Consider the following 23,513-nt stretch of genomic DNA (forward strand, 5'->3'; position numbering starts at 1 on the left):
CGAGAATAAAGACTCAGTCAACACAACAATAACAACACGGAACCAACTGACACTGTGTTCTAGAAGAGTCTCTTTATTATTATTATCATTATATTATACATTATAATGATGTAGTGTAATGTTATGGTTGTTAATGTTAGCTGAGCGACACTGACACCTTCCTGTACTTTATAGACAACTTTATAGAGAAGGTATGTTACTGTCTGTGTGATAAACTAAAGTTACACAATGTCTGTCTGTCTGTTTAAAACTCTGCTTATAAATGTTTATTATTATGCTTTTTAAAGACACTTTATAACGGTGTAAGTTATGGTAGGTTATAATGTGCTGTTCCACTGAACTTATAATGTATTATGACCAGCACTGATCATACTTCATACGTTGTTATGCATAATTATTAACATTTATAATGCCTGATAAGCACAATATGATGCATTATACATGCACTTATAATGCATTATATGCCCACAGACCTAACTTTAAAGGTAGGGTAAGTGATTTTCTTTGGTTAAAATAAGTGTTAAATAGCTCTATATTGTGATAGTACTCATTGCTATAGAGTGTTTGTTCAGTAAAAGGAGTCTCCTTGTCTCTCCACCTCTTTATTAAACAGAAAATGCATTTTCGTTTCAGTTTAATTTCCAATTTTATCCAATCAGGACAGAGAACTCAATCAGGATACAGATCAAACAAGTGAAATTGGAAGTGATGACACTAAGAAATGAGCAGACATAATTGTAACTGGAACACTATACAAATTAAGCTTAAAAATGGGTACTTTCTCCTGATTGGCTGAGATTTTGACACCTACCGAAAAATGTATTTTCTGTTTATTAAAGAGCTGGAGAGACAGGGAGACTCCTGTTACTGAACAAACACTCTATAGCAATGATTACTATCACAATATAGTGCTTTAACCTTTTAACAAAATACTTTTTGTTTTAACCAAAAAATATCACTTACCCTACCTTTAATCAAATTGTATTTCATTTATTTTTGCTTCGTCACATGGTAGTATCACAGTAATATACAAGTTATATCAGAAGATAATAATTCATGTATCAATTTGACTGATTATTCACCTAAAACCTATTGTTGGTGTTGTTGTACAAAATGACAAAAGTATCCCTACAGGATAGATCTACAAGATCACAGTGTGTCACCATGCGTTGGGCAGCTTGTAGTTAGTTGCAATATTTTAAATGTAATACTTTTTTTTATCATAGATTAAATGGATTTAGTTTGATTAAGTGTTGTACCCCTCCAACCCCTCCAACAGACAGACAGACAGGCTGACAGACAGACAGGCTGACAGACAGACAGACATCATGTTCAGTTTCCTGGGCCTCCGCAGTAAGGAGTCTAAGAAGAGCTCTGACAGGGAGGCGGATGGAGGCTTCGTCATCGTTGGTGAGAGACAGACACACTTTAAACATCATCTTTACAGGGTTCCCACGCTCAGGAAAGTCCTGGAAATATTTTGAAATTAGAAAAAAAACAGTTTTCCAGGCCTGGGAAAAAGGTTTGGAATTAATGGAGTGTTTTGGAAAATGTTTGTATATACATAGACCCCTTAACAGACGACGTCATACTGGCTGCGTGCAGCCAGTATGCGCGCAACGAAACCCATTATATCAGGTCTCGTTAGGACGCGTCTCACTAGCCAACACACACAAGAGGGGGTTGGGGTGTGCTGAAACCAGTGCACCCCGAAACAGGTTGGGAATTGATTGCGTGAAACAATCACCTGTGCGTCCAGGCTCAATGTTAGTAAACAAATAATTGGTCTATAGTTTTGTCTGTTGATTTTGCCCCAGAGCATGTCTAACATTACGTGAAATGATGTCACATGGTCACATTTAGTGCTGTGCTGCGTGAGAGCGGCCTGACGTATATAGGACACAACGTCACGTGACAAAAATGATAGATCTACAAGGCAAGCTAACAACACGTTGCACTGTGTGATATATTGTGAGCTTGTAGATCTGTTGTGTTTTTTTTCACATGTCGCCTTCGCTGGAGTCTGTCTCTCGGAGCATTGAAAAAAAGCATCAGTGTCATTTTAGATGTCTTTGGCTGTTCAAAAATAGCAGATCTACAAGCTCATAGCGCGGCACAGAGTGCCGCGCTATGAGCTTGTATATCTGCTATTTTTGAAAAATCGTGAACAATTAGTGTAAATCTTTGAATATATATATTTTTTAAGACATTTTTTAGAATCGGCCTCAGGTCTTAATGGGTTAAACCAGTGGTTCTCAAACGTTTTCATGTCAAGGACCCCCACATTGATATGTATTTGACCGCAGACCCCCATCTGAAACTATTTTTGTTGCCAGGGAGGGACCCCCATAAGAGAAGATTTATCAACATGTGGAAAGATATGTGAAAATCCTCTGAAAATAGCTGATCTAGATCGGCTGTTTTCGAATGGCCGGAGTATAAAACTGGGTGTAAATGGTTAAACTGTTCCTCATTTAGCTTGGGGCCCACTGGAAGCCCCACAAGGACCACCACTGGGCCCGCGAACCCCACTTTTAGAACCACTGCGTTAAAGGAAAATTAATTCATGATCTAATGACTCTTTGAGGAAACAAACCTTTTTGGAAATGCTGTGGCACAATGCCACGAATCCAACCTAGCTCTCTGTGTGTGTGTGTGTGTGTGTGTGTGTGTGTGTGTGTGTGTGTGTGTGTGTGTGTGTGTGTGTGTGTGTGTGTGTGTGTGTGTGTGTGTGTGTGTGTGTGTGTGTGTGTGTGTGTGTGTGTGTGTGTGTGTGTGTGTGTGTGTGTGTGTGTGTGTGTGTGTGTCATTTAAAATTCATAGCAACATAATACTTCCTGGCCAGTTCACAATAATTCCTTTGATGTGTCGAAGTCAAACTTGACTGTCTTATTTTCTCTCTCTCTCTCTCTCTCTCTCTCTCTCTCTCTCTCTCTCTCTCTCTCTCTCTCTCTCTCTCTCTCTCTCTCTCTCTCTCTCTCTCTCTCCCTTTCCCTCTCCCTCTCTCTCTCTCTCTCTCTCTCTCTCTCTCTCTCTCTCTCTCTCTCTGTGTAAAAGTAGACACAGCCTGGCATTCAGGAAATGACAGCTAGTTGTATCAGATGACAAGGTAATTGAAGGAAATGGCTAAAAAAAATCACACATTTCTTAATTCATAAAAAAGAAAATACATAAATAGTGGTCATTCTCAAGGGCACCTGCCGCAGCATTCCAAATGGATTCTATTATTAATTATTATTTACAATAGTTGCACCCCTAAAACCTTTTAAAAATATATATATTATACGGTATATATATATTTGTTGACATTGTGCATCCATAATCTTTCTTTTTAAACAAGACAAATTAAGAACAAAAAGAAAGTCAACAAAAAAAGACACCAAACAGAAAGGAGAAAAGTATGAAAGACAAACAAGACATAAAGGAAGTTCTCTCCTGTCACGGTGGTCAGAAGTTTAGCTCAAACATGCATGTTGATGGATGTCCTCCACGTCTTTGAATGAAACGCTGTCTGAGCTGTTTGACTCAGTGTTTCCTGTCTGCCACACCTTGCATAAGCACGGAGGAGCTAAGTGATGTTTTCAGAGTTCATATCTCTGCGTTAGGAGGCGTTTCAGTTCTAATTATCACTATGTTGTAAACAGTTTATGTGTTTATGTTAGTCTGCCTAGCAACACCAGTGTCTTCAGCCTCACAGGAGCCTGACATTATGACCCCTCAAATAAACAGGCTTTGAGTGCAGGAAACTCTCTTAGAAGTGACTGGTACTCAGTACTCCTTAGATTTATTTACTTAAGTAAAAGTTGCAATACCACATGTGGTGGAAAAATAAATGTATCAATACTGCAAAGTAGAAATACTCTGGATTGGAAAATGGACATACTCGAGTACCTCAAAGTTGTACTTAAGTACTGTACTTGAATAAATGTACTTAATTACTTTCCACCACTGGGTATAAGTAGGTGGTTGCATAACATGGAACAGGTATGTGTCTATTATATTAACATGGCGTTTAGGCGCGGTGTTTGCACACTGTATCCGTATTTGCTATCAGTGTTGCCAAGTCTGCTTATTATAAGCAACTTTGGGCCTGTTTTCGTAGACCTGGCCACTTGTTTCTCTTGCCAGATCTGGCAGCCGTAACTGTTAAGCCCTTGTGCAGGCTTTTGGCCGGGGCGTCCCGCTTTACCTAACATCCTAGACAATCCCCCTGGGGTTCAAGGTTCATAGGAAAAGAAAATGTTTCTTCACTCTGGGAATTCTCTCTCTCTCTCTCTCTCTCTCTCTCTCTCTCTCTCTCTCTCTCTCTCATAGTAAAGAAAGAGCGCTTTATAATTTTCTTCTTCATCCTGTGTCTTTAATTGGGAGTATAGTGCTCCTGGTGGGGGCTCCTCTCTCCTCCTGACACACAGATGGTCCGGAGGAGGAGTTGGTTGTTGGTTGCATGTATATTCTTGGCAGAGGAGGCTGTGAGTCGCAGCGCCAGCAGCTTTTTTTCTTTTCATCCCAGATTGAGGCGACCAGCAGAGCTCACAGACGCTCTCTCTCTCTCTCTCTCTCTCTCGGTGTATAGATAAAGCCTGTCTTGGTGTGTGTTGGTTTTAATCATGTTTCTGTGATGAAAGAAGCTGTGTCTCCATGCTGTGAGAGGAGCTGATGGTCCATAATGAGCCAGACACACATGATGATGATGATGACAACGAGCCATCATCCAAAATACATCATAATCACCCCCCCCCCCCCCCCCCCCCCAGCCCATCCATCCATTCTAGTCAGGTTTTAGTGCAGGTCTTCTTACTGACCGCAAATTCAAAATTCAACTTTGGAACAAACTCCCCATTGCAGTACTCTCCACCGCACCCATATCGGCCCCGACTCGGCAGCGGACGGCGTTGGAAAGCGCCTCCTGCCGACAACATAGTGCCGTGTCCCGACCGGTAGAGCCGTGGATAGCCGTAGTGAAGGGGGGGGGGCCTTGTATGAAAACAAGCTCAAAAGAAGCGAACCCTATTACACACAGCTATTTTCAAAAAGAATCTTGAAAGCAAGCCAAAATAAGCAACTACACTTTAGAAACGAGGCCAAACAATAGCAACCCGCAGTATATAATAAGCAGACCTGGCAACACTAGCATGATCTTGCAGACCAGTAAGGATAAGGATAACCAGTGCTGCCAGATCTAACGCATGTGCACAACGATGTGCACATCGGCCGACAGTTTGTGCTGAACTAAATGCCAACTTTTGCCAACAGAGTCTGTTGAACAGACTGCCAGTCTGTTGTATTCATATGTTGTAGTCTGAAGTAGTCTGTTTGGTGGAGAGTCACCTTTAGAACTGCAGACTCACTCCACATCTTCCGCCGTAATCTGAAGATTTACCTAGTCAGACTACACCTTTTTGATTGATTGATTGAATCCTTTTTTGGTCAGAAATGTAAACATCACGTGGTAACAACACTTTACACAATAATACAAGTCATCAACAAGTACAAAACACTGTATGTACAAAGGAGAAAAAGAAAAAATGGTGGCAGTGAATGACACCTCCTTTCTGTGAGAATATGCATTTACCTCCAGTAGCACTTAGCCCTAGATAGAGATCATGCAGTCTTATGCAAAGGTTACAATGTCATTTAGCATGTTATTTAGACAGATGCCAGGTTCATTTGTTGACCTCCTGGCAGCCCATAGTTTGTCATTTCAATGTACTTTAAAAACATTTTTTTAATGTTTTTTAATGTTTACTGCGCTGTAACCATGGCAACTGAAGTCCCCCTCACAGGATCAATAAAAGGTCTATCTATAATATCGTTGTTGTCGGGCAGAAACCTCTTTATGTCCATATTTAAACTTTTTGTGTTTTTTCCGCAAATGAACGTCCTACTTGATTATACTACAACGTCACACAAGAGCATCAAAAGTAGCAGATCTACAAGCTCGAAACACGGCGCGAAGCGACGCGTTTCGAGCTTGTAGATCTGCTACTTTTGATGCTTTAGAATTGGAATTGAGACGATGTCAGGGCTGTCGGGTGGTTTACCTGTGATCCTAGATTACTGAGGCACTACACTGTCTCTATGCATTTGATGCATTACCTTGTGTTTGCCTTGCTAGCTGTTAATGGCTCTGGATCAAGAGCCTGAAAATAAGGACCTGAAGTGAACTAATTAATGTGCATTATCAACTCCTACCACTAGGTGGACAAGAGGCTCATGTGAGCTGAACATTCATGTGGGTTTAGGGTTAGTTCCATATCTTAAAGTTATGTTTTATAGGTAAGTAGTGTGTCTGTGTGTTTTATAGATATTGAACAAAATGAACTATTAACTAGAGTTTGTGACTAAATAACAGCTAAATTGGTATTCCAGCACACAGCACACCTTATTACATGTTCTGAAAAGTAACAGTTTTGGACATGAAGCCAGGCTCCCACCCGACAGCCCTGACATTCCAATTCTAAAGCATCAAAAGCAGCAGATCTACAAGCTCAAAACACGTCGCTTCGCGCCGTGTTTTGAGCTTGTAGATCTGCTACTTTTGATGCTTTTGTGTGATGCTGTGTAGTATGAAAACACAAAAAGTTTAAATATGGAGATAAAGAGGTTTCTGCCCGACAACAACGATATTATAGATAGACCTTTTATTGATCCTGTGAGGGGGACTTCAGTTGCCATGGTTACAGCGCAGTATGAACCACAGAGGATAGTGTACATGTAGGAGTAGGCCTGTCACCATTATTATTATTATAATATAATCACCTATAATCATGATTATTTGAGATGATGAAAAGCTCATCAGACTGGTCCGAGACCCATTGACTTCTTAACCCATTCAGACCTGAGGCCGATTCTAAAAACACCTTCTAAATCCTGTTTTTTGAAAAACCTCAAATATTTATTCAAAGATTACAACAAAAGTATGTTGCTATATACTGTACATAGCAACAAGAACCCCAAAAGAGGTTCCCGTCCTGAAAGGTATAGTTACAAATAGGCGTTCCCGCCCAAAATGGGTTAACCTTTTCCTATATTAAAATTGCCTAGACGGTGAACAAACGATTTAGTTCATGCTCACGGCAATGATCCGTTCAAATGATCCGTTCACGTTCACTGTTCACTAGAGCTATTGTCTAGTGAAAAACAACTGAACCGCACCGCTGTCTGTCTGTCTGTCTGTCTGTCTCTCCCGGGAACAGCCCGCCCTCCCCTCCCGTCCTGTGTATGGGGGCAGGGGACGGGGGGCATGAACGAAAGCGTGAACGTAACATTTTCAAGAAGTGAACACTAGTTCGTTCACGGCAATTAACTAGTTATTTTGAACGAATCGATCATGAACGACCCATCACTACTGTACTGCTGTCAGGGGCCCCCAGGGCCAGACAGACAGACAGACAGACAGACAGACAGACCCTCTTATTGACAGCTAGACTCTAAAGGCGGCTTTCCATATGCATGGCCTCACCCTACCCCACACCACACCGCCCACTTGTGCCTCGGGTTCCACTACAATGAAGTGGGTAGAGTGGTGTGTAAGTGGTACTAAACTGGTGCCTAAAAAGTACCCAGTCCTGGGTAGGTCTGAGCTAGGCCAAGCGGGGCCACGTGCCCAGGTGATTTGCATTTGTATACAGGACAGTTGGCCACTCACCTACATTACATTGTTAGACAAACATTTACATTACAAATGAGTGTGAATGACCGGAGTCTGCTACTCATACCTGTGGATTTGAGCGGGGGTACTTTTGTGTAATGGAAACGGTAGATATTTTGATGCGGTGTGGTGTGGTGTAGTGTGGTGTGGTGTGTTGTGGTGCTTAAGCTGCAATGGAAAGGGGCCTTACAAGTTGAACTTTCTGGGATTGTTTGGGGGAAGATCTTTGCCTATAATGGACCTGACCCAGAATAGAGCTTGGCAGGTTGAAAGCGGTCCAAGCCTCAGGTGGTGTGTTGTAACCTCATGAGTTCGTGCTTTAAAGAGGTTATCCCTGTTTCTCCTGGAGGCTTTACTGAAAGGGGAAGGATCAAGTCCTGCACGCTAGCAGAGGCCTACTGAACGCATGGCGTGTCTTTACTGAGCTCAAAGACCTAGAGCAGCCGTACAGGAGCAATATGCTGACGGGCAGCATGTGAAGGCTACAATATATGTAGGCTTTACGCTACATTGCATTATTTATTCCTGCTGCAGATGCCCTTGTTGTTCGAGGGTTCGGGTGGTAAAAATAGCCCAATCTACAAGCTCAGAAAAGGCATTGCAATGCGTTGTGAGCTTGTGTGGATCTTACTTGGTGGTATAGCTACGTTTATTTGGGCTTTGGCTATTCAAAAATAGCAGATCTACAAGCTCGTAGTGCGGCACCGAGTGCCGCGCTACGAGCTTGTAGATCTGCTATTTTTGAAACATCGTAAAAATGTGTGCAAATCTTTGAATATATATATTCTTTTCAAGCAAACATTTTTAACTCAAATCTTTGCTTCTGGGGGTCCCTGGAACAAAATATTTTGAGATGGGGGTCCGCGGCCAAATACATATCATTTTGGGGGTCCTTGACATGAAAAAGTTTGAGAACCACTGACATAGAAACATTAGTTTTTTCAGAATACTGTTGGGATTTAGAAGACATTTCTAGAATCGGCTTCAGGTCTTAATGGGTTAACCACGACTGTTCAAACGGGGAGGCATTCTGTGAGCTTTGTATTCCTTTAATGACAGATGGTAAAACAATAAGACGAGGCGCTCACTGTACAGTATGAGTCATAATTATGTACAACAGGGACAACGCGATGAGCTCACTGCCCTACACACATGATGCTGGGGGTGGATTGATCAAAGACGACTTTAACTTTTGATGAATCCGTTGTTACAGTACGTACAGTACAGTCATAAGGAGTGCAGATCAAAGGCGCTGTGAGGTCAGCGAGAGTGACAGTACAGTCAGGGGGGAGGAGCCTTTGGACGATGACATCACTCCACTAGCACAGAGGGATTTGTTTAATTGGTTCAGCTCGCACACAGGAAACACAATTATCCCCTTAAGACCCTCTATATACACTGTGTATATAGGGTATATATACTATCGGGTATTTAGTTAAAATAGATGATCTACAAGCTCACAATTGCATTGCGTTTTTAGATCTAGGATTTTTTTAAATGTTTGCCTTTGATGACATGCCCAAAATAGGAAAGCTCCTTTGTAAATCGCTCTTAATCCAGAGCAATTTACAGTAAGCAAGGACAACACAAGGTAATACATCAAATGCATAGAAATAGTAAACTAATAATAAACTAATACACAAGTAAACCAAGAACCTATCATCAGCCTGTATTGAAACTATACACAATAGGATGCCAGGTCAACAATGACCTGGCATCTGTCTACATGACATGCTATCTAAGTTAGCCTTTGCATAATCCTGCAAGGTCGTCCAGGCTAGGGGCTCAAGTGCTACGGGCTGAGGTGGAGCCTGAAGAGTGGTGAGTCTTCAGATTACGGCAGAAGATTGGTAGTGAGTCTGCAGTTCAAACTACAATGGGGAGTTCGTGCCACAGTTTGAGAGCCAGGAGGGAGAAGAGTCTGGGACGTGTGGAGCGTTGTCCCAGATGTTCTAGCGAAGGTTCTGACAGCTTCCTTGTGTTAGCTGATCTGAGAGAGCGGGATGGGGTTGTAGGGTTGGATCAGGCTTTGAAGATATGGGGTGTCATACCTTTGGTTGCTTTGTAGGCCAACGTCAGTGTTTTGTACTCTGTGAGGGCAGTAACTGGGAGCCAATGGAGGGAGCGGAGATGGGGGGAGAAATTGTTGGCTGGTTGAAGATCATTTGGATCATTTGGAGGGGCTTAAGTGCACATTTGTTATTATTATTATTGTTGTTTAGATATATTCTAGTATATATCTATATATTCTAAGCTTTGAAGATAGCTTTTAGGAAGGCCACTCGACAAGCCCAGCTGGTTTTTTTTGGCCTCTCCGGCACATCAAATTTTGATTATGATATTTCCTTTTCATATAAATGTTTTGTTTTTTCATTCTTGTTTTTGTTTTTATCTAATGTCACTTTTTTTAATGTGCAAATAAACTAAACTAAACATGGCAGGAGGCCAGTAAGGAGAGAGTTACAGTAGTCAAGTTTTGATATGACTGATGTCTGGATAAGGAGCTGGGCTGACTCCTGGGTGAGGAAGGGTCTGACACCAAGATTCTTGGCTGTTGGAACCGAAGTCACCAGGGCGTTGTCTATGGAAATAGTGAGATCCTGCGTGAGGCAGGACTTATAGCTGGGAAGAAGAGAAGCTCAGTCTTGCTTTGAGCTCCATCCATACGTATTGGAAAGGTTTTTAATGATTGTATAACAGTGGTTGAAAAACACTGTTGCTGTTTCCCAGGAGTCTTAAAGCTTCCTAATCCATTAATGTGATCAGAAAAGCAGGCCTTAAGCACACATAATCCTGAACATTGACCTGGTTTGTGCTGCACGCTGGTGAAAGTATTGCACATCTAGGGCTTTTTACTTGACCATGGAACGTTGGAACATATAATAGAAATGACATTTCTGTTAAGTTTGGGTCCCGGCAGGGTTCCTTCCTCGAAATTTAGTGGAGTAAAAAAGGTACAATATTTGTCTTTTAAATGTGTGAAAGTCATAAGCTTCCAAAAGCTAGTAAAGTACAGTACTCAAGTGATTGTACTTTGTTACTGTCCACCACTGTGTAAGAGCACTGGGTCACTGGAATAAACAGGAAACACTTTTCTGAAGTTTATAATTTTTCTTCCAAAATTGTGTGTGTACTGTTAGTCCACTGTAATGACATAATGTGTGACTGACTTAATGTGTGTCCTCCTCTCTGTAGGAGAGACGGTGTAGTGACATAATGTGTGACTGACTTAATGTGTGTCCTCCTCTCTGTAGGAGAGACGGTGTAGTGACATAATGTGTGACTGACTTAATGTGTGTCCTCCTCTCTGCAGGAGAGACGGTGTAGTGACTTAATGTGTGACTGACTTAATGTGTGTCCTCCTCTGTAGGAGAGACGGTGTAGTGACATAATGTGTGACTGACTTAATGTGTGTCCTCCTCTGTAGGAGAGACGGTGTAGTGACTTAATGTGTGACTGACTTAATGTGTGTCCTCCTCTGTAGGAGAGACGGTGTAGTGACTTAATGTGTGACTGACTTAATGTGTGTCCTCCTCTGTAGGAGAGACGGTGTAGTGACATAATGTGTGACTGACTTAATGTGTGTCCTCCTCTAGGAGAGACGCTGGAGGAACAGAGGAGGAAGATCCAGAACATGAACACAGTGCTGCAGCCATGCTCCTCCAACGTTATTGTTCTGCCAAACAAGGTAAAGAAGCGCTTCACCCATTGTCAACCTTATCTGCATTCTCATTATAACACCATTCTGTCTACTCGCTGTGGACGGTTCAGAAACATGCCAGAACAGGGATTCCAAGCTAATACAAAACACTTTCTCTACCTATAAAGTTGGCACTCTGAACTAGAAGCCACTGTTTGAAATCGTGTTTGAAATGACCAATCCTGCAGGTTTCTGAACTGTCTGTCCACAGCCCTCCTCTGAGACAGAAGTAGACAGAAATGGTGATATTAACTCATTTGGCTGGGGACTATCATAAGATATAGTCGACTAAATCTACAGTTGATTTAGTCAACTAAAATGTATTGTAGCGGTGCCTTGATGGCGTCGTTATATGGCTGATTTTACACTTGGTTGCATGCTGAAAATAGCAGATCTACAAGCTCACAACGCGTCGCAGCGCGACGCGTTGTGAGCTTGTAGATCTGCTATTTTCAGAGCACAACACCCGAGACAACCAAACATAAAATAACTTGTCTTTTAGTTCTACTGGATCTCTTCTCCACTAGAGTCCCTCACTGACATTTTAGTCTAGTTTGTATTTGTTGACGAAATTGTCAATATATTTACTCTTAGTTTTAGTCATCATAGCTTAGTTTATATATAGTTTTCCTCAGTGAAAAAAGGTAGTTGACGAACATTTTTCGTCATAGTTTTAGTCGACGAAATCAACACTACCTGGCTGCTCGTTTCTCTTGCAGAAATCTGGCAACACTGGTTGAGAGAAGTGTAGTGTAGAGTGTGTGCACACACACACACACACACACAGTGGTCCACTCTGCAGTCTCTGCACTGATACTCTGTGGAAACAGTTAGAGTAACAGGTGCTGGATGGCCAGCCAGCTATCCAACCGGCCAGCGGGCCAACAAATGCCAGCATCATTCTCCACGCTGTCTTCAGCCTCCACTGAGACATATGGTACCTCTGAAAGACTCTGCTGGGTGCATGATTATCCTCATGTATTTTCATTCTAATTTGCTATGAGGTGTTTGGTTTTTTTGAAGCTACGATGTCTGGTGGTTCAACTGAGGTCGTGGTTTGCAAACGGCAGTGTGCGTGTGCATGATATTCACAGCAAAATCCTTAGTGTTCATTTAACCCATTAATACCTGGGACGCATCTGTGTCACTTTTTGATTTGACCCATTAATACCTGGGACGCATCTGTGTCACTTTTTGATTTGAGCTAAAAAAGTATTATTTTACACTTTGGCTATTCAAAAATAGCAGATATGCGCTACGAGCTTGTAGATCTGCTATTTTTGAAAAATCAAGAAAATGTGTGCAAATTAATATAGTTATATTCTTTTAAAGGGAACATTTTTAACTCAAATCTTTGCTTGGGGGGTCCCTGGAACAAAATGTTTTGAGATGGGGGTCGGCGGCCAAATAGATATAATTTTGGGGGTCCTTGACATGAAAAAGTTTGAGCACCACTGATATAGAAACATACAGTACGTTTTTCAGAAAACTGTTGGGATTTATAGGAGACATTTGTAGAATCTTCAGATCTTAATGGGTTAACTACAACTAGGGCTGTCACCATTACACATTTAAGTTGACGATTCATTGTCACTCAAATAATTGCAATTAACGATTTATTTGTGTGTTTGGCCATTGAACATTGGAACATTATGAATAACATTTTTATTTCTGTTTGCCTTTTAGACTTCGTAATCAAACATTGCACAGGGCAGAATATGACAAATAATGAAATATACAAAGAAGTTTAATCATTTTATACATGTAAAAATGACAGAAATAGCTGATCTACAAGCTTACAACACGTCACTTTGTGACGCGTTGTAAGCTTGTAGGTCAGATATTTGTTGTAGATCAATACGTTTTTATATTTAAAAATGTGTGAACATTTTTCAACAAGGAAATGATTATGACGATTATGCAAAAATAAATGTGATTATCTCAAATAATTGCAATTAGAAGATCATGTAATAATATTTTTTTTATGATTTTTATAAAGATGTATTTATTGACAATGCACAATGTACACATATCATTATCATATATCTTCTTTTTTTCCTAAAAAAAAAAAAAAGAAGAAGAAAGAAAAAATGAAAAGATAAGATACACAAAAAACACCACAAAAAAGAGAACCAAAAATACAGAGAAAATACAGTCCTCCCAAACCCTCCCTCCACCCCTTTCCCAGAATGCTACACGACTCAACCCTCAATACTCAATTGTTTTTTCCACAACACCTTTTGGATAATTATGTAATAATTGTGACAGGCCTAACTACTACTGCAACCAAAAGGCTCCATTTGGTTCCATTATTTTGTAGTGTACTCTCTCTTCAGGGCTTAATTGCGTTCAACCTGAACAGTACCTCAGGTGTAACAACAGGCTGTGTTTACTGCAGGGTTCCTATAGGAACTGTAGCCACGCTATGGGACAAAAACACCCCCCCGTCTCCGTCTCTCTGTGGTTCAGTCCCACAGGGACCTAATTGCAGAAGGAATAAACCATTTCCTGAATCAACATCTTCTCTCGTCTATTTGCCCTTAATTACACGCTGGATGTGAGTTAACGACTAGGGCCGGTCCCCATTCTACTGGAGGGTCGTAAAAATCGAATATAAAGGTTTCCCAGAATTACTAAAAATAAAGATATTATTTGGTATAAACGTGCATATGAGTTGAACCATTAAAGGACGACTTCACCACTTTTCAACATATCTTTATATAATAGGTCCTCACTAATGCTCATGATAAAATGGTACAATTATTTTCTAATCAGTCTGTGTCTCAGGGAGGGCTGTGGACAGTTCAGAGTCCCGTCTACCAGTGACATCATCGATGGGGAATCCAAGCTAATAGAAACTGCAGGCTTTTTATTCCTGGAAAGTTACAATGCAATAATAGATCCCATTGTTCTCGCCTTAATAAAAATCTGAATTAAAAAAATGTAATCTTTTTGGAAAAAACAATCCTGCCTAACGATGATGACACTGGTAGACGGGTTTCTGGACTGTCCACAGCCCTCCTATGAGACACAGACCAAGTAGAAAAAAATTGTATCATTTTATCATGAGCATTAGTGAGGACCTATTATTATATGAAGATATGTTGAAAAGTGGTGAAGTCGTCCTTTAACATGAAGATATATTGTTTGATGCAAAATGTAAATTGTCTCTGTACGGTGGAAACCTCCATACTGTATGTCCACAACTATTACTTTTCAGGATTAAAATTCTAAACCTAAAGTAGCAGATCTACAAGCTCAAAACACGTTGCTTCGCGGCGCGTTTCGAGCTTGTAGATCTGCTATTTTCGATACTCTTGTGTGACGCTGTTAGTGTGATCGAGTTGTGGCGTTCATTTACAGAAACACAAAACGTTAAAATATGGAGATGAGAGGTTCGTGCAACAAAATTGCCTTCAAATATGCATCCTTCGCCTTCGGGGCATTTTGTGGGCGTTTGAACACAACAGGCTTGACATAAATGCAGAGCACTCTGCAACGTGTTTGGAGTATCAGAGCCTTCCTCAGGCAGCCACGATAACCGTGTGGAATCCTGTGGAGTATATAGGTTCACATCATAGATTATTTAACCCATTAAGACCGGGAACGCATTTGTGTCACTTTTTGATTTGAGCTAAAAAAAATCATTATTTTACACTTGGGCTATTCAAAAATAGCAGATCTACAAGCTCATAGCACGGCACCGAGTGCCGCGCTACGAGCTTGTAGATCTGCTATTTTTGAAATATCGTGAAAATGTGTGCAAATCTTTGAAAATATATTGTTTAAAGCGAACATTTTTAACTCTATTCTTTGCTTTTGGGGGTCCCTGGAACAACATATTTTGAGATGGGGGTTCGCGGCCAAATACATATAATTTTGGGGGTCCTTGACATGAAAACAAACCACTGATATAGAAACATACGTTTTTTTTGGAATACTGTTGGGATTTAGAAGACCTTTGTAGAATCGGAACCTCTGGTCTTAATGGGTTAACCCAGACCGGGAACGCATCTGTGTCATTTTAGAATGTTTTAGCTATAACCATTATTTTATACTTTGGGTCTATTAAAAAATAGCAGATATACAAGCTCTTGTAGGGAAATTTGAATCCCCTCCCCCTGGTAATCGCCGACACTGCAGCCAATTTCAGCCTGGAGAAAAAGAAAAGCTCCACGCAGCTTCAGGCTGATAATCAGGCTATTAAAAAGCCTCAGAACATCATCATATTGTAATGTGTGTGTGTGTGTGTGTGTGTGTGTGTGTGTGTGTGTGTGTGTGTGTGTGTGTGTGTGTGTGTGTGTGTGTGTGTGTGTGTGTGTGTGTGTGTGTGTGTGTGTGTGTGTGTGTGTGTGTGTGTGTCTCTGCCCCCCTGCAGTCACCTTATGCCACTCCAACCCGTCCCGCGCCGGCCGCTCCCATCACCACCTCCACGGTGCTCCAGGCTCCGCCTCCGCTGGTGCCGCCCGCCCAGGAGGACCCCGCCGGCGGCCTCCTCCCCCCGGACCTCCTGGGGGACGTGCCCTTCGGCCTGGCCCCCCACGTGCTGGCCGTGCAGGTGGGCTTCCCCCTGGGGGTCCCCGACGTCCTGCTGAGCCGAGACATCAACCACAACCTGTCCAGCTTCCACTACGACTTCACCCTGGAGAACTCTGTGCTGTGCAACCAGTAGCTATAGTCTAGCGCCCCCTGTAGGCCGTGGACCCCCCCCCCCCCCCCCCGAAAAAAAATATTCATATTTTAACTGGGAACCCCCCACCCTGACAAACACTTTGTAGGAGTTGAGGGCAGTGGCGTGCACAGACATTTTGAGGGGCAGGTGCTCAAGTAAATTGTACTTTTTTTGGTTTACTTGGTCTGCTCTTTTTTCCCTCTACACCTATACCTCTTTGCCAAAAATAGCCGATCTACAAGCCCACAACACCTCACGCTGCGAGGCGTTGTGGGCTTGTAGATCTGCTATTTTTGGCTAAAGTTCTCCTCAGAAAAAGGGATGCTAGGTTTCGAGTGGTTATGGTAAAAAGAAAAATCATATCACATAAAGATTTGGCGGACCCCCTGTAGTAACTCTGAGGACCCCCTAGGGGTCCCGGACCCCCTGCTGTAAACTGAAAAAAAGGGCACTTCTGGTCAAGAGGGCAAAGGGCAGGTGCTCTAGCGCCACCTAGAGTCTATGCACTATAGTCTATAGTCTGTGCACGTCCCTGGTTGAGGGATTACATTTAGTTTGACTCCACAGATAAATATTGTGAAAATAGCCGATATACACTTGCACCGCTAGGCGTTGTGAGTTTGTAGATCGGCTATTTTCACATTATTTTTTGCCTCTTTCTTATAGCCTGACACTCAGCCTGAATTTTCATTTCGTTTCACTCCATTATTGAGTCTGAAAGCCCTCTCAGTGCAGGCCTTTTCTGAGATGGGGGGTGTGGCCAAAGTGGGACTCTTTGGCGATTGGTTCAACGAGAAAACCCCCGCCTTCTACAGCGTCACCAGACCCTGAATGCGGGGCTAGCGATTTCAGGGGCTGGAGCCAGGCTATCTTTCTTACATAAGATTTGACAATTTGGTATTAAAAAGGTCTTGAAAGTCATTCAATTGTAACTTTATAAATGTGCTTTCAAATAGCCTGTAGTGTAGAACAAACGAAAGCTCTCAGAATCACAGTTACTGTATAAAAGGTACTGTATGCAACATCGCTATCTGTTATTGATACATTTGACCGTGCAATTAATCTCTTAACAGATATCAGCCAAAATGTCAATATCATCCTAGCATTGAAGGAAGTCATTCATAATATGTCTGGTCACTCAAAATAATTTGGTAATTTCCCTAATAATTTAGGAACTGTAACAGAAAGAAAGAATGACATCAAACTGTACTGTTTGTCTATTAGGAAATGCTGTGGGTTCTTATTATTACCAATACATAATCTCCACGTTAAATAATTTCTGACATTTTTATACGCAGTCCAAGCACTTTCCCTCTGTCGACAAAACAACATAGTTTGGTCTGTTTTGAAATGAATGTGATTTGTTGTTTAATTAACATGGCCTTCCATTTGAACCCAACATTGGCATGTTTTTTTGTTCAAGCATCTTTCTTATTTATTGTGTTTATGTAATGTTTACATAATGCCATCATCGTTTCAACATCATCATATTCAAATACATGTAGCACGTCAGGGCGTCATATACTTGGTAGCTGTACGTTAAATACCAACTCAAACTAAATACAGTCCCTACCAAAACAAAAAACTATTTGTACTCGCCAAAAATAAGATTATTCTTATTTTTATTTGGTTGTTATTAGTTGGATGGAAAGGATAGATTAACTTCTACGCTTATTTGTTTGCGACAAAATGTTTGTAAAACGTCTGGGAAATGTATTCATTAATGTTTAATAAGTGAACTTATATGAAACCACTTCAGCAGTCTACTGATAATCTTGAATTGCACGTCAGTTGTGTGTAGAGAAGATTGTCTTACTGTAACCGTATGCTTTGCACACTGATGTTACAACCTGAAGCAATATATTCTAACAGAATGTCAAACCACTTTCAACCTGGGCGTCCCTATTTTTGGGCCTCGATGCCTTTATAGGATTTACAATAAAATGTACAAATAAATAAATATATATATTGAAAATAGCCGATGTGACAAGTTGTGAGCCAAGTTGTAGATCGGCTATTTAAAAAAGAAAAAAAAATAGGGCTCAAGTGTTGTTGGTCACTTGCTGTTTTCTATGATTTGTTCAAATGCTTCAGGACTCGGCTATTGTACGAGGCAAACCCTTTATGTTTGTGATCAGATGCATCTTTGTATTTTAGTACAGGGGATGGTTTTCAATATAATACACTGTTTTCATTCTTTGATTCTTATCTTTTGAGTCCAGTTCTGTTCTTTACTGTCTGTGGTTCTGTTAGCTTGGCTATTAGCATGCTTCTTTCCATACGTTATTCACTGATTGTATTATATAGGCTATTAGATAATCATTGGCCTGTATTGATGATAGAGGGTGTGTCACTGTATCTGTATGTTTGTTTTTTTGAGGCATGCTCGTCTGTTAGTTGGTTTACAGACATCTTTCTGTAAGACGTTTATTTTTGTTCATGTCATTTAGACTGAGATCAAACATTTACAACCTTTATTTGAACCATGAACAATGTTGACCCTGTGACCCTTTGAACCTTCTGTGCCTTTAATATGCTTTGCAAAGAAAGCCAACATTGTCTTGGTGGTGAGTTTATTCATACCCCCCCCCCCCCCTTTCAGTGGGTATAATTCATTTGTTTGATTCCTTGATTGATTTATTTCATGCTTTGAATTATTGGCAACCACAGTGGAGAAATGATCATATTATGGAATAAAAAATACAAGTTATGAAGTTTCTTCCCTTTATTCACATAGAGTAGACTATGGGTCTTCTCTGTCAATATTTGTATTTATTTTTAACAATTAAGTGCATGACACAAGACACATAAGAAAACATACACAAAACAACAAGTCAGCAACCAACAATTGAATACAAATTATAATAAAATGAATAGTAGTAGTCATGTATACAGTTAGACTGTACACATTCTCATATAGTGGTCACTCTACTATACCATACAAATTACTCTTTTTCATTCTTCTTTTAAAAACCTTGCAATTGGTGACCAGTCTCTAACAAAATTGACAAGAGTGCCTCTTAATACATATAATAACCTCTCTATTGGTAATATGGACATCATTTTCTCATAGCATAATTCTTTATCAGTGTAGGGGTCTTGATGAAGCTAGGGAGTGGACCCCCCCACTGCATATTATCAATGTGTTGAAGATTAAACGTTTTCATTGGTTTCATAGATAGCTTGTTGGACAGCACTGTGTATCATTGTTGTGTGAATAGTTTTTTGTGTGTTTATTTACACATCATCTTTTGTAATAATATGCAAAAATAATGTGTGTTTTCAGACAGATCTACAAGCTCACAACGTCTCGCTCTGCGACACGTTGTGAGCTTGTAGATCTGCTATTTTCGATGAATGTTCCCCCCAGAATAAGGATGCTGCGGTTCAAGTCGTTAATGTAAAGAAAATAAACACATAGATTTGCCCCCCCCCCCCCCCCTGTAGTAACTCTGAGGACCCCCTAGGGGTCCCGGACCCCTGACAAAGACTTGATTAAAAAGAAAGATCATGGACTGTGAGTTTATTAATAATTCTGAACAGTTTAATTTCACGCTCAACTATAATGTAGCTAAATGCATGAGGACATTTTGTATACCATCAATAATAAAAAAGATTGTGCATTAAAATAGTCATAATTTAATTAATAATAATTTGATCCAAGACAATTTTTTACTTGAGTGAAAGTTACAAGTATAGCTGGTATTCAGAATTTACTTTAGTAAAAAAGTACAAAAGTATTGGCATCAAAATGTACTTAAAATACCAAAAGTAAAAGCACTCATTATGCAGAATGTCCCATTTCGAGTTTTCAAAATGTGTAAAAATCTTTTGAAAATAGCAGATCTACAAGCTCACAACGCGTCGCATTGCTATTTTAAAAGTGTAACTAAAGTTTTCAAATAATTGTAGTGGAGCAAAAGTACAATATTTGCCTCTGTGATGCAATGGTGTAGAAGTAAAAGTACTGAAAATTGCAAATACTCCAGTAAAGTAAAAAAAAAACTCAAAATTTAACTAAGTACATTGCTTGAGTAAATGTACTTAGTTACTTTAACACCACCAGGAAGCAGCGTGTAAAGCCAGCCAATCACAAAGCTACAGTAGTGATTTTTGGTCCCGCCTCCCCGCAACCAGAACAGCTAGCCAGCCAGGCCATCCGGGCCCCGCCCCCAGCCCCGCCCCCATCCTATCAGCCATCGCGCGTGCCACATAAAAAAAACAGATCTACAAGCTGTCGAGGCGTCGCGGAGCGACGCGTCGACAGCTTGTAGATCTGTTCTTTGACGCTGCTACGCGACACCGAGGTACCGAGCAGTATAAACGCAGCTTGGAGACTAAAAACACAACAGAGAAGTTTAGTTTAAACAATAAGCTGCTTCTTAACGACAATAACGTTGCTTTTTATACACTTTATTATACAAATAGACGTATTAATTCATATATTAATACCCGCGCGCGTTGGAAGCTCGAAAAAAATAGTTTTAAAGCAACTTTTTAAAGGAATTATAACTTTATAAGAGGGTCGCAAACATGTAGATATAATAATATGAATGATGTTAGACTGTTGGACTGTTGAAGGAAACACCGAGGTTGGAGGTTCGAACCCAACTCGGGGACCAAGAAGAACCGTAGTTTAGGCTATTAGGCTCTACTTTTCATACTACGGACATTTTCCAACGTGTTTGGCATCTATTTTTAGTTATTTCCTTATTATGACCAGGGATATGATCTAGAAGTGTTGAATTTGCTCTAAAAGTGTGAAAAACTATTTTTTCCATACCATTTTCGACCAATTCGGTCGAAAAGTGGTAAAAATCTACTTCATATTTTTCTTTTTTTTAATAAACTTAAAACAAGTTTATTAGATGGAAATCATCGCGTCTGCTTTTAATACTGGAAACTTTGTGATTTTTAAAGGACTCTTTTTGTGAGGAACTTCTTTTTTTTTACTATTTACTATTTATGTATTTATTTATTCAACAGTCAAACCCAGGGACTATAACTTGATCAACTGGAGGAATTCATCATCGCATCGATTTATGATGATGATCGATTATTGATCGTTTTGTTTAAATATCGATCAGAAACATGTCATCATCGTCATCATCACAGAGGGTGGGGGCTAAACCCCCCACATTAACCACAACAAACACCACGTCTCCTCCTCCTTCATCATCATCATCATCATCATCATCACCACCCTCCTCCTCCTCAGTGGTACCGGTGGTCCCGGGGGTCGTGGTACCGGTGGTGGGGGTCCGGTTGCTGCAGCCTATCCGCGCCACGGTGCCATATCACCACCAGCTGCTGCTTCAGCGTGGTGCTGCTGGTGGAGGAGGAACTGGAAACCAGCAGAACCATCATCAGAACCAGAGCCCTCCCCCCTCCTCCTCCTCCTCCTCAGTGGGAATCGGAGGAGGACCAGCAGCCTCAGCTCTAGCCAGCAGCAGCAGCAGCTTCAGTCCTCCGACGCAGGGAGGAGGATTCGGCGATCCAGCAGGAGAACCACTGGGCCGATCACTGCGGTACCAGACCCAGCAGAACCAGCAGATCCACAGACAGTCTCCCGTCAACAGCTCCACATCTGAAGGTAAATAAAACCTGAATGAATGAATGATGGATCATAATTAATATGCTTGGAACAGATGGATGTATGGATGGATGAAGCTGTAATATATAATAACCTCATCATCATCCGTATTATTCTGGTTGGATGGTTCTGTTCTGTTATGTGGGGTTATAGTATAGTTAGCTTCGATGCTAAGGAGGAGGCCATAGACTTATAATGGAGGAGGAGGCTAGCTGTGCTGTTGTGCTACACAGTTCTAGGTATGTATGCTAGCTGCTTTTAATTGGGTCAGATCCCCGTTTGGGGGAATTGGGAGGGAGGGAGGGGGGGGCCTTATCATCATGCCCCCCCCCCCTGGACTAATAATAATAATAATAATAATGATAATTAAAAATATATATTTTCATAATCATAACAAGAGATGACAGAATCCAGTCAGTTTTCATTGCCTCTTCTTTACCATCATATCAGTGATGTTATGTTGTGGTTTATTGGTATTTATTTGGCATCAGTTTGAGTGGATGTTATTTATTCATATATATATATATATATATATATATATATATATATATATATATATATATATATATGACATCATGGCACTATAAAATCCTGACTGCTAATCTTTGCTCTAAGAGTGTTGAGAATGGAACCAAAATAATTTTGGTTCCATTCTCAACACTCTTCGAGCAAAAGGGGTTTTATTATTACTGTGCAAATGGACTTATTACACTGCAGACTATGTTGACCGTGACAGACGGACTGTTTTGTTATTATTGTTATGATTTATTAAACATATATTTAGTGATTTGTGGAGGATCATCATCAATCATGTACGCTTTGATGATGATGCAGCTACTGTAATGCCCCCCCCACCCCCCCCGCCCCCCTCCCCTGTCGTAGATACATAAACACCCCAGTCCTATAAATAAACGGCATGGAAGATGATTGGGTGGAATAGATGATGATGAACGTACAGTAGGCTACGCAGGGAGGGAGGGAGGGAGGGCACCGTACTATACTATGCACTGGATGGATGGAAGGAAGGAAGGATGTGTAGTTTATATTGTGTTGTTCTTGCACACCTTCTGTTCTGTGGGTATACACACCGTCTGTCTGTCTGTCTGTCTGTGTGTCCGTGGCTGAGATGGAAAGAATGACGTGGTTGAGCTGTAAAGATGGTTAACAGCACACAGCCTGGGCCTGCCTGCTGCTCAGGACGTAAACACAAGCCTGCTTCAAGCACTACTGTACCACCAGCCTGGGTTTTATTTATATATATATGTATACTATATGAATTATGAAGCATTGAGCATGAGCAACCTGATGATGACAGTTAACGCCTTAAACCTAGGGGTCTACAACAGGGGGTCCTCAGAGTTACTACAGGGGGGTCGTCGCCAAATCTTTGTGTGATAGGATTTTGTGTTTACATTAACCGCTTGAACCCCTAGCATCTCTGTTCTGAAGAGCATTATAGCCGAAAATAGCAGATCTACAACGCGCTGCGAAGCGTTGTGAGCTTGTAGATCGGCTATTTTTGGCAAAGAGGTTTGGTGTAGAAGGGAAGAGGAGCGAATCAAGTGCCACGTATTGGAGGTTTAAGTGGTGAAATGGACAAAAAACATTAATTTACACAACTCTGATGATAGTCAATGAAGCTATCTATGAAATCTATGAAAACATTGAATCTGCAACACAATTGTATCCAATGTATTGGGGGTCCCTGCTTCTTCTCTCTCTCAGCTAAGGGGTCCTTAGCCTGAAAAAACGTTGAAGACCCCTGCCTCAAACCCTATATACTGTAAATCCTCTAATAGTGACCCGGGCTTTTATTTGTTTAAACTTTAGCGGGTACCAGGTCTTTATTGAAAGGAGGCATATATAAGAGAGAGGCCTATATTTCTTGTATTATATA

General features: G+C 40.9%; 2 protein-coding genes across 10 annotated transcripts in view; both read left to right on the forward strand.

The window, feature by feature from the left end:
* The first annotated feature begins 18 nt into the window (after positions 1–18).
* umad1 (UBAP1-MVB12-associated (UMA) domain containing 1) lies at positions 19–16,297 on the forward strand. 6 transcript variants are annotated; one of them, XM_084080815.1, is made up of 4 exons: positions 19–191; positions 1,308–1,410; positions 11,248–11,339; positions 15,730–16,297. In XM_084080815.1, exons 2-4 carry the CDS (start codon positions 1,329–1,331, stop codon positions 16,021–16,023), a joined length of 468 nt encoding a protein of 155 aa, XP_083936941.1. In that variant the 5' UTR covers positions 19–191; positions 1,308–1,328; the 3' UTR covers positions 16,024–16,297. The 6 variants fall into 6 exon arrangements, with proteins under 6 accessions (XP_083936941.1, XP_083936936.1, XP_083936938.1 ...); XM_084080810.1 differs by having other exon boundaries at positions 19–207; positions 1,280–1,410; positions 15,730–16,295; XM_084080812.1 differs by having other exon boundaries at positions 1,284–1,410; positions 15,730–16,295.
* A 4,678-nt stretch (positions 16,298–20,975) lies between these two features.
* LOC311062415 (glucocorticoid-induced transcript 1 protein-like) overlaps positions 20,976–23,513 on the forward strand; it is a 40,639-nt gene continuing 38,101 nt past the window's right edge. For all 4 annotated transcript variants that reach the window (XM_084081437.1, XM_084081436.1, XM_084081438.1 and 1 more), the window contains exon 1: positions 20,976–21,616. In XM_084081437.1, coding sequence (XP_083937563.1) covers positions 21,115–21,616 — 502 coding nt within the window. In that variant the 5' untranslated portion in view covers positions 20,976–21,114. The remainder of the gene's footprint in view (positions 21,617–23,513) is intronic.

Source organism: Gymnoscopelus microlampas, assembly GCF_963454915.1.
Source record: "Gymnoscopelus microlampas genome assembly, chromosome: 15".
In the NCBI taxonomy this organism is placed as follows: Eukaryota; Metazoa; Chordata; class Actinopteri; order Myctophiformes; family Myctophidae; genus Gymnoscopelus; species Gymnoscopelus microlampas.

Excerpts from the sequence above, each read along its gene's own strand:
- umad1 (XM_084080810.1), top strand. Across the intron at positions 1,411-11,247 it reads TGGAGGCTTCGTCATCGTTG|GAGAGACGCTGGAGGAACAG; the intron begins GTGAGAGACAGA and ends GTCCTCCTCTAG. Across the intron at positions 11,340-15,729 it reads TTATTGTTCTGCCAAACAAG|TCACCTTATGCCACTCCAAC; the intron begins GTAAAGAAGCGC and ends GCCCCCCTGCAG.